This window comes from Tamandua tetradactyla, chromosome 11 (assembly GCF_023851605.1).
Source record: "Tamandua tetradactyla isolate mTamTet1 chromosome 11, mTamTet1.pri, whole genome shotgun sequence".
Lineage (NCBI taxonomy): Eukaryota > Metazoa > Chordata > Mammalia > Pilosa > Myrmecophagidae > Tamandua > Tamandua tetradactyla.
In genome coordinates this window covers 96,616,406-96,627,921 of record NC_135337.1, presented here as the reverse complement: position 1 = coordinate 96,627,921, position 11,516 = coordinate 96,616,406, and the positions used below count along the sequence as shown (strand labels likewise).

At 55.2% G+C, this 11,516-nt stretch overlaps 1 protein-coding gene across 1 annotated transcript; it reads right to left on the bottom strand.

Moving 5' to 3' along the window:
* Positions 1–6,493: 6,493 nt before the first annotated feature.
* BST2 (bone marrow stromal cell antigen 2) lies at positions 6,494–8,722 on the bottom strand. Its single transcript, XM_077122179.1, has 5 exons — positions 8,239–8,722; positions 7,504–7,579; positions 7,187–7,247; positions 6,896–7,031; positions 6,494–6,745 (listed from the first exon to the last, which is right to left on the bottom strand). The coding sequence occupies exons 1-4, from the start codon at positions 8,536–8,538 to the stop codon at positions 6,914–6,916; spliced, it is 555 nt and encodes a 184-aa protein (XP_076978294.1). The 5' UTR covers positions 8,539–8,722; the 3' UTR covers positions 6,494–6,745; positions 6,896–6,913.
* Between the last annotated feature and the right edge of the window lie 2,794 nt (positions 8,723–11,516).

Below are 11,516 nucleotides of genomic sequence, written 5' to 3'. Positions count from 1 at the left end.
AATAGTGCTTTCCAAATGACGCCCTTGCTCAGAGTCCCCACACGTCTGCAGCCTGCCTGTGCTCTTCCGATGAGGCCCTGGTTGTGTAGTGGGAGTCAGGGGTGCTGAGCCCTTGTCAGGGGTCTCCGGGCAGCAGCGTGAGGCTGCGACAGGCCCAGTCCTTCTGGCTGTCAGCACAGCTGAGTTCCTCAGAGACAGAGATCCCCCACCCTCCCCAGCATGGGGCTGGGAGCTTTTTCCTCAGCCTGCCGGGCCTAGCGGGAGTAAGTCACAGGCTGGGAAATAAGTGACCACCCCAGGGCAGGTCTGCCACCCAGGTGCACGCATCTTGCCACCTCTGCCCTCTCAGCCAGGGCGCCTGCATCCCAGCTGCTGGGCAAGAAGGGGCAAAGTCCAGACCTCTGTTTTCTCTTCCTCATAAGTTACCAAAACTGTGGAATCCCTTTTGTGGGCCATGGAAGGAGTTTTATGCAGAAGCTGAGGCATGATGTAAGGTGGTAGGGACGGAAGGCCGGGGACTTAGCCTCGTATCACCTCCTTCTTGAAACCCCACCTCCAGTGCATCAGGAGGTCCTTTGAATTTCGTCCCCCAAAGCAAAGACCCACCTACTTTTTACGTCCACTTCCTTAACCCTAATGCAGGCCCTCACCCTCTCTGGCCTGTTCACGTACCTCCTGGCTCCACCTTCGCCTTCCTGCCGTCCAGTCTGAACACAGCAGTCCCGGCCTTCTACTTTAAAATGCCACCCCTTACTCAGCACCAAGGGTTTGAGAAAGTCTTCTCAACCAAAAGAGGGAAGAGAGCAATGAGACAAAATAAAGCGTCAATGGCTGAGAGATTCCAGAGTCCAGAGGTTATCCTGGAGGTTATTCTTAAGCATTAAATAGATGTTACCTTTTTAGTTAAGGTGTAAACCAAGAGGCTGGAGGGAAATGCCTGAAAATGTAGAGCTGTGTTCCAGCTGTTTTTTGAAGATGATTGTATAATGATACAACTTTCATGGTGTGAATGTGTGATTGTGAAAACCTTGTGTCTGTTACTCCTTTTATCCAGGATATGGACAGATGAATAAAAAATATGGATACAAAGTAAATAAATAATAGGGGGGAGGAGGGATAAAATAAATTGGGTATCTGGAAATACTAGTGGTCAATGAGAAGGAGGGGTAAAGGGTATGGGATGTATGAGTTTTTTTCTTTTTATTTCTTTTTCTGGAGTGATGCAAATGTTATAAAAATGATCATGGTGATAAATACACAACTAGGTGATAATATTGTGAGCCACTGATTGTATACCATATGTGGACTGTATGTGTGCGAAGATTTGTCAATAAAAATATATATATATTTTTAAATGCCATCCCTTCACCCAAGGCTCTGGGACTCTATAAAAGTTTCATGCACTAAATTTATGTTCCTGGAACCCATAACCTCCAGGGGATTACTCAGCCAGATGAGTCCTGAAACCCAGAGTATCCAACCTTCCAGAACATCACTAATTTCATTCCCCATTTCTATATTATCATCATCCCTTTTCAACAAAAAGAAAGAAGGAGGAGTTTTAACAGCAAAGATAGGATTCAACAAATGAGTATCACTATAATGAAATTTCTCTTAGCCTTTGGTGTTTTAGAGCAGCTAGAAGGAAAATGCTGAAATCTGTTCTGTAACTGCTTGTTAGAGTGTACTTTGAAAATTATTGCTTTTTTTGGTATATGTTATATTTCACGTTAAAACAAATACTTTTATTGTACAAACCCCAGATATTTACCAAAGAGAAAGTAAAACACGTTCATTCAAAAACTTGTACACAAAGGCTTATACCAGCTTTATTAAGGAATAGCATAGACTGGAAACAACCCAAATGATCATCACCTGATAAATGGACAGACAGATTGTGCTTTATTTATACAGGGCGATACTGCCCAGCAAAAAGAGGGAACAAAGTAACTGGCATGCAAATGAATCCCAAAAGCAGCATGTTCAATGAAAGAAACATGACTATGTACTGTACAATTCCACCTTTATGAAATTATAGAGAAAGCAGAACTACAGGGACAGAAGGCATGGTGGTCTGGAGGCAGGGGTGAGCTGAGGCATGGGGGCATGGGGGGAGTCATGAAAATGTCTGTACTTGGTCGTAGTGCCAGTTTTGTGAGCGTAGGTGTTTGTCAAAACTCACCTGCGCTGGTTTGAAAGGATGTATGCACCCTAGAAAAGCCATGTTTTAATCCTAATCCCATTTTGTAAAGGTAGCATTTCTTCTAATCCCTATTCAGTACTGTATGTTGGAAACTGTAATTAGATCATCTCCCTGGGGGTGTGATTTAATCAAGAATGGTTGTTAAACTGGATTAGGTGACAACATGTCTCCACCCATTTGGGTGGGTCTTGATTAGTTTCTAAAGTCCTATAAAAAAGGAAACATTTTGGAGCATGAAAGAGATTCAGAGAGAGTAGAGCGGAGTGACATAGCCACGAGAAGCAGAGTCCACCAGGCAGCGACCTTTGGAGATGAAGAAGGAAAATGCCTCCCTGGGAGCTTCATGAAACAAGAAACCAGGAGAAGAAGAAGGTAGCAAATGACACTGTGCTCGCATGTGCCCTTCCAGATCAGAGAGGAACCCTGACTGCTCGCCATGTGCCTTTCCAGATGAGAGAGAAACTCTGACTGTGCTCGCCATGTGCCCTTCCACTTGAGAGAGAAACCCTGAACTTCATCGGCTTTCTTGAACCAAGGTATCTTGAACCAAGGTATCTTTCCCTGGATGCCTTAGTTTGGACATTTCTATAGACTTGTTTTCATTGGGACATTTTCTCAGTCTTAGAATTGTAAACTAGCAACTTATTAAATTCCCCTTTAAAAGCCGTTCTGTTCGTGGTATATTGCAGTCTGGCAGCAGACTAGAACACCCCTAACTGTACCCTTAGAGCAAAGGACTTTTACTGAATGTAAATTATATCTCAATAAAGCGGATGTTCAAAAATGAAAGAAAAAATGCCATTCATTTAGTACAGACAAATAGATCAATGGAATAGAATTGAAAGTGCAGGAATGATAACCCACATGTTTATGGTAAACTGATTTTCTACCAGGGTCCTGAGACAATTCATGGGAAAGAAGAGACTTCACAAAGATGGCTGGGTCTCCACATGCAAAGGGATGATGGTGACCCTACCTCACACTGAACGAAAATGCTTTCAAGGATTATCTGTTGTTCTATTTTAAATCTGCAAAAATGAAACCCTTGGGAGAGGCTGCAGCCCTCTGTGTCCCTAGGCGGGATTCCGAGGGCCAAGCAGGACTTGGTTTGGCTGGCCGGACCCAGGGACCCTCTCGTGCTCACCTCGCTGTCACCCCCCATTCAGAAACCGCCCGATGAGGCATCAGCGGGCAATGGGAGGTCAAGGCATCGTCAGGCGTGCGGTGTCCTGGGGGGAGAGTCTTGGGGGTGTGTCCTTGGGGGGGCATCCTGGGGGAGCCCTGGGGGGGTGTCCTGGGGGGCCTTTCTGTAGGGTCTACAGGAGTTGCAAATATTTTCAAACTGAAAATGGAAATGCTTGAGATGGTTCTTCTTTGATAAATCACGAACCCTCTTATGAAGTAAATATACTTTTACCCAGGGAAGTATTTTGTCTTCTGGGAAATAATTCCAACTAAAAATTGCTCGCCCCTAATTCCATATGAACAAAGATGAAGACCAAATACAGCACTGAAAGCCAAACTACCCGGGTGGAGGCCCAGAGGCAGTCTGCTTGATTCCAAGTTGGGGTGTGCTCGGGGCCTCAGGGAGACCAGAAGTGGGGAGCTTGGGGCCTCGGGGAGACCAGAAGTGGGGAGCATGAGGCCGCAGCCAAGCAGGGGCAGAGGGGGCAGCGCCCTGGGCTGCAGGGCCCAGGAAGGGGGACAGGCCAGGCCTGGGCCTGTGGGCAGGGGTGAATGTCGCGCAGAGGGAGGGACGCTGGCAGGTGAGGTGTGCGAGGCAGCAGGAGGAAGCAAGGAGGGGGTGGGAGGGCACGACTGGGGGCCTCAAGAGTGGGGGTGAGGGGGAGGGCACGGGGGGGGGGAAGGAGTAGGGCTCTGGGGTGGCTCAATCAGGGGAGCCCCAGGCCACACTGTGCAGAGCCTCCTTTATTAGCGTCTCCTGTTGCACAACGGAAATGTGCACCCCGTGGCCACTGGGCTCCCACCAGCGGGACCCCCGAGCTCTGGCTCCAGGGGCCCCCTGAATATGGATGCCGCCCGCCCCATGTGACTCTGCCTGTGTGAAGCCCCAGGATAGACGCGTCCACTGCACAGAGAGTGGGGCTGGGGACTGGGGCTGTGGGCTGGGGCGGTGGGGGGGGCCTGCTTAATGGGGGCAGAGTTCCTGTTTTGGGTGATGACAAAGTTGGGAAAGAGGTGGCAGTTTCACAAAGTGGCGAAAGCAGTTCATGCCAAGGTGTCCCCAGAGAAGAGATGGGAGGGAGCTGAGGGGCTGGTTAGGGGAGGGAGGGGAGGACGAAGTCCGCCCCCTGCCCCGCGCACTGTCCCTGGCTGCTGGGGCCTGGCCCCTACCCTCCACCCAAGCCCCTCTGCCATCAGATGGGCTCCACGCGCCCCTCCAGGCCCACTAACCGCCACTTTGGTGGTTCACGGTGACAGAATCTGAGGCTGCCTGGCTCCACCTGGGGGGATGTGTGAGGAGAGGGGGCAGGGGGAGGGGGAAGACAGGGGGGGTGGTAGGTGGGGATGGGGGAGGGGGGAAGAGGGGGTTGGAGAGGGGGACCTCGAGCAGGTACTGCGGTGAATGGCTGGGTCCAGGAGGGCTTCCTGTGCCCGGGGCGCCCGGGGCCAGCGCGGGGGCACTGGGGGTCTCAGGTCTGGCCCAGGCCAGGGAAGCTGCGTCCCACCTGTTCCGAGAGGAGGTTCCTGACGCCAGACACCACGCAGCCCCCAGAGAAAGTCCTCCTGCGGTCCCATGCTAAAGGGTGAGGCGCCTGCTGCTAATGGAGAAAGAGGTGTCCTGGGACAGGGGGGATACACATGGGGGCTCACACACACGGGGGCACACAGGGAGACACACATTGGGACTCAGGGGGAGCCTTCTGGCTTCAAGACCCAGTCAAACCCCCTTCACCTGTGCCCTAGCTGATACATGCCACCCCCGGGCCTTTCACCTGCCGCTCCCTTGGCCTGAGCATCCCCCCACCACCTGGCTAACTGCCCCTCACCTCCCAGCCCACCTCCAGAGGGCACCCCGCCCCCGCTCGCTCAGGCCCCTCTGACCTGCTCCCCCACTTTCCGCTGCTGTGTGTGCTTGGTGCCCGCTGCCTCCCCCTTCAGCCTGGGTGAGCCCTAAAAGAAAGCCCACCTCGGCCTCAATGCCCATGTGGGCGGCACCCCGTACATAGGTGACAACGGAATAGGAGCCAAGAGATGAAAAGCCCAGTGACACCCCCTCCCCCACCTCCCCTCCCAGATTCCAGATGAGGCCAGAAGGGCCCAGAGAGGCTGTGACACGGGCCCCCTGCCCCCCTCTCGCCCCCCCCCACAGCTTCCAGCTGCTCCTGCCAGTTCCCAGCACCCAGCTGCACCCACTCGGCCCCAGGACCGCCCCCCCTTGCTCAGAAATGCCTGGCCAGGCCATGCCCCGCGAGAAGGGGACAACATGGGAGGGTGGAGGGGAGTTTATACCCGTGCTGGGGTGGGGGGGTGGATGTCTGGGGGGCAAAATGAGCAGAATTCCTATCAGGCCAAGCTACCTCCTCCCTGGCAAACCCAGCCCGGGCTGAAGGGGAAGGGGCAACGCTGCTCTGGGACCTTCCAGTGTCCGGGCTGGGGCTGGGGAGTGGAAGAGGGGAAATGGGGGGGCAGGGGGAGCACCAAGACCGCGTGGGAAGGGTTTGCTTCCTGGGCGATAGGGAACCTTCTGGAAGTGGGGGCCTCCACTGCCATTTCCGCCACTGACCAGCTGGGAAGCCCTGAGCTAGTGCGGCCACTTCCCTGAGCCTCAGCTTCCTCACCTGCCAGACAGGGCTGAGGGTGGGGAGTGGAGTGGGGGTCCAGGACAGTGGGTGAATGCTCTGTCAGGGCTTTAGGCCTCAGCTTGGGAGAAGCAGAGAGGAGCTCCAGATGAGGGGTTTCCCAGAGCTGGGTGCTGCAGGATGCATAAGAGTACAGGGGATGGAGGAGGGGTAACATTCTGACAAAGGCTTAACCTATGAGTGTCCGCAGATCCAGATTTGAATTCCTGCCCCCCACATTGTGTACGTGTGTAGTGGGGGGCCAGGGGGCCCATCACAACACCCGATTCCCCTGAACCACAGACATCAGACAAGCAAGTGAAACACGCCCTGGGCAGTGGTCAGGTGAGCAGGCGGGAGTCTTTACCACCACCACAGGGGAAGCACTGCGGGGATCGCCGGCCTGAACCCCAGGGCTTCGGGAACATTCTGGAGCGGGAACAGTGGGTTTGGCCAGCCACAGGAGGCCCCAGGAACACGCCAGGAATGCACAGAACGGTGTTTATTTATTACTTTGGGGAGCCTACAGACCCCAGGAGAGAGAGTCCCCCAGGAGCCTCCGGCCCTACTCGGCTCTGGGGCGGCAGGCGGGAGTCGGCTGGGCGGTTTTTCCACCTCCAGGCTGACCCCCTCACCGTGCCCACCCCACTGTCCGGGTCCCCATGGCCTTCTGGAAGTGGCCCGGTTCAGCGGCGCAGAAGTGGGGAGCTGAGCCGAGCGGACCAGGGCAGGCTGCGCCCTAAAAGACAAGGAAGGGGGCTCAGGGCCAGGCCCAGCGCGCAGACGCGCCCACTCCAGTCAGGCACCCCCTCTGCCCTGGACCCCCAACCCCCCAGGACCCCCGCCGCCACTCCCCGGGGACCCTCGCCCCGGGCCGCCCCCTCCTCACCGGTCGGCGTCGGGGACCTCAGGTCCACAGCGCCGGGAGACCCAGGAGCAGGAGCAGGAGCGTGGCGGCCATCCAGGGCCCGGGGCCGGGGCTGCCCGAGTTGCCCGCGGAGGCGCCCGGGGCCCACTGCTCCCTCCTGTGGCGGAGACGGGGGCGGTCAGGCGGGGCCCCCCAGGACTCCAGGGTAGAGGGTGGGCGGCCGCCCCAGGTGTACTCGGGGTGGGGGGAAGGGGGTCCTGGTTCTCGGGAGGGGTGGGGTCAGGGCCGTGGCCGGGGGCGGGGGTCTCCGACCTCAGTCGCTCCACCTCCGCCGAGGCCTCCTGCAGCTTCTGCGTCAGATCGGCGACCTCCCCTGGGGGCGGGGCCGCGGGGGCGTGTCAGCACCGCGGCCCCGCCCCCCAAGCAACGCCCCTTTCGTGGGGATTTGGCCCCGCCCTCTACCTGGAGGCCCCGCCCCCAACGGAGCCTTGATTTGCTCGTGCCCCCGTCCACGGGCTCCTGGCCCCGCCCCTTCAGTGACCACTCCCCTCCTGGTCCCTCCCCCACAGACTCCACCCCCTCCCCGTCGCGCCCCCGTACCTGGAACCCCGGCCCCCTCCCCTACTCACCCCGAAGCTCCTCCAGTTGCGCCTGCAGCTGCTGGCCCCCAGCCCTCTCCAGCGCCAGGGAGTTCTCCAGGCCCACCTGCGCGGAAGGGGCCGGTCAGCGAGCAGGGCCCCCCTGGGGCCTTGGCTGCTGGCCCTGGGGCCTGGGCTCCCTCCCGGAATCCGGAGTCGGAGGGACTCCAGCTAAATCCGCTTCCAGCGTCCCTCCAGCCCTCCCCTGGCCTCAGTCTCCAACCTGGAAGAATGGCCGCACCTCCCACCCTCCCAGGGCCGCCAAAAAGGATGGGATCCTTTTAAAGGGGGGTTTTAAGGCTTCCCACATGCATACTGTAGTCGAAATTTCCAGATCTCCTGGACGAGTGACTGGGAAGATCTAGAGGTCCCCCTGGAACCCCATCAAGGGGGGGTTTCTGGGTGTAACTTAGATGTCCAACGGGAGTTTCCAGGTTCCCCACATCAGAGCCACTGGTGAAAGTTTTGGGTCCAGGGGTGCAGTAGAAGTGGCAAGGGCCTCTTCTTCAGGGTCTGGTGGGACCCCATCCAGACCCTGGTGGGGATTTCCACGCCCATGGAGAGAGGCTGGAGGTCTCTCAGCCCCACGGGGAGACCAGACCCCTGACCTGGGGGCCCAGAGGCAGTTACAAGGCTTCCCCCACCTCCACCTGGCCCCTGCGGGGATTTCTGGGGAGAGTTTCTAGGCACCCCACACAGGGCCTGGTGGGAGTCAGGGCAGCTTACCGCAGTCTGGTTGCAGGTCAGGGCACGGGTCTCGGCGGCCTGTAAATCCTCCCAGGCCCAGGTCAGCTGGCGCTGCAGTTGATGGGTGCTGTTGCGACTGGCTCGTTCAGCTTGGAGGACGTCCGCACAGGCCTCCCTGTTGGCCTTGACTGCAAAGAAGATCAGGGGGCCCGTGAGGCCCACAGCCAGCAGGAGCAGCAGGATACCCAGAAGCCACGGCAGCTTGCGGCCCCCTGGCTCCAGCTCCTTCCAGGGGTCAGCCATGGGCACAGGAGAATGGTGGTAAAAGGTGGGTGCCATCCACACCTCCGTGGGGGGGGGGGGTTGAAGCCACGCAGGAACCTTCTAGGCTGTCCACTTGTTGGCAATGACCTCCCACCTTGGAAGCCCTGGAGTAGTGGGCTGTCTACAGGCTGAGGCTTTCAGTTTCGTTTCCCTTCAGAGGAGGCGGAGGAGGCAGCTTTTGTTTATGCAACAGTTGTGGCCTTGGGCTTTTCTGGACCTTTCCGAGCCCTTCCAGGCCTTCCTGAGATGGTGCTGGCCAGCGAGATCCCGTGGGAGGGGAGACAGGGCCATGCAGGACACTCAGCTGGAGTCCCTGCCCCTCTCCTGCATGTCACCGAGGGTAGACAACTGCAATTCCTGAGCGCCTACTGCATGCCACCCATGCACAGTCATGACCTCGAGGCAGAGCTGGGGAAACTGAGGCTGCGAGGGTGAATGGTGGGCTGCCACAGGGCCTGGTTCTGACTCACAGGTCCGTGCTCTGGGTTCAGGGGTCTCTGTGGGGCCCAACAGAGGTCACCCAGCGCCCCTGCTCCAACGAGGGGGTCCTGGGGCGGTGAGTGGGGGAGGGGAGGGGACAGCCACAAGGCCCAGGCTGCAGGTCCCTTTTCAGCCACCAGGGGCTGCCCCAGCCTGCACACGAGGTTGCCAGGTGCCCCACGCTGGGAGGGGAGAAGTTCCTCCTTCCAGAATCTGTGCCTGCGGCTCCAGGAAGCCAAGTGAACCCTCTGAGCCTTCGTTTCCCCATCTGTAAAGTGGGCAAATCGTGGGACCAGCCTCACTGGGAGGGGCAGTGAGGAGATATGAGTGCTTCCATGTCCAGCAGGTGCCCAATGGATGTGCCGACCCCCTCCCAGGCCTGTGGCTCTGAGATGGAGGGTGCTGAGACCTGTGGGATGATAAGTGGGTTTTGGAGAAAGGCATTCTGGTCCATTTAAGTGCCGGGGGAGAGGCCCAGGAGGGTGCCAGGTGGCCCAGGCCACGCTTACCTCCATTCTGGGGCTTCCTATGGAAATGGAGGGATGGCCAGTAGGGGGTGAGCTCCCTGTCATCAGAGGCATGCAAGCAGATAAGGAGTCTCCAATAGCATCTGGAGTATGGCTGGGCCAGGGTGTGTTCTAGGACACACCCAAGGGTCACAGCCTGACGAAAGGGGGCTGAGAGCAGCCACCCCGAGACCAGATTCCCCAGACAGCAGGTTCCAAAGGGCCGGAGAGCGGACATTCCTCGGGAGCAGCACCGGCGGCTGCTCCCTCCTGGTGAAACCTAAGTCGGGCCCTGCGGTGGGATCCGTGTTTTTCCAGTGGCTTCTTCAGCCATGGCCCGACCGCAACCCAGATTCTGTTGGGTCAGCCTTTTCCAAGTGTCTATGCTCGGCTGGGCTAGGCGAACATTCTGCCACTGAACCAGCCCCGCCCCTGTCCACACTTGACTCAGATTTCCCCCGTTTCTCCACACCAGGATCCCATCTGGAACCCACAGAACATTCAGCCGTCGCTTCTTCTCCGGTTCCTTGGGGCTGACTCGGGGTCTCAGGCTTTCCTTGCTTCTAATGACCTGAGCAGTTTTGGGGAGTGCCGGTCGGGCACTTTAGAGGGTGCCCTTTGATTGGATTTGTCTGACGTTTTTCTCATGGTCAGACTGGAGTGACCAGAAGGCGCTGTCAGCATCACACGTCAGTGGTGCCTTCTGGTAGCAGGAGACAGTCCCGGGGCTGGGGGCTTCTCCACTGTGAGGTCCCCCCTTTCCACACTGTCCTCCCGGGGTGATTTATTCAATCACTAATTTGTATCATGGGCTCATAGATATTTATTTCATACTTTAGGTTATAATTCAAGCCTATTGTTTGTTTGCTTATGCTGCCGGAAATGCGATATACCAGAAAAGGGTTGGCTTTTTTGTTTGTTTGGGACATATAAATCACTATTTTTTAATGGCCACAAATCCCATAAACATTTAATTGGGTCCAGGTTACAGTGCTATTGTTTATTGCCTAAAAGGGCTCATCTGAAAGATTGTGCCGTCCTCTACTTTTATTATATATATTCACAGGTGTACAAAAGTGGAATGCCTGCCACTTTAGCAGGTAGGTAAATTAACCTTTTTTGAAACTACATATTACCTTTGACCACTTACTGAAGAGTTATCAAGGGACCCTCTTAAACCAGAACATCAATTTTTAAAAATAAACTTACTCTGGAAGAATCAAAATATCAAGTTGTTAAGTGGGAAAACCATCTCCATTTCCTTAAAGCTGACAACAAAGGAAAACCCAGTTGTCTAAGATCAAACAGGTAAAGTTGTCTTATCTAAGACCAGCTGCTAAAAATTTATACATTTTGATGGTCTCATTTGAAACACTTTCGAAAGGGCTATGTGAAATAGTTAATAACTCTTATGTGTTACTAAACCTGTTCCATTCAAGATCTATACTATCAGCCAATTCAGAATTTCAATTTAGAAACTTTAATAGGCTCAAAATACAATGCTACATAGGGTATCTGTTTATTCAGATTTCAACGAGAACTGAAGAAATTCAGACAATTAAGTTTAATACCTATGTGTATTAAGCTTGCCAAAGCAGAGATCACTGAAACAAAGGCATTTTAATTGAACAAGCTGAACATGAGCTTTATAAAATATACAAATCTTCCAACAAATCAGTTCTCCCAAGTACTTAAGGCAATTTAAAAAAAGTCACATGGACTTTTAAGATGACAGTGTTTAATGTTTATCAAGGTAAATTTTCTAGTTAGTAAGGTAACACGTGAGTTAGGACGCAGACTGCATTCTAGTCCCCATCACACCACAAGCCAGGCGACCTCCAGTGTTCCCCATTTGTACTTTCTTCATTTCCACCTTTGACCAAGTTACCCTCTTTCTCAGGAACCACCAATGTGCAGCCAATGAAGGAAAAAGTCTCCAAACAGTGTAATCAGACTCCTCCAAAGCCACCGTGGCCACACCATTCTCACCAGCAGCCACGCTGCCCA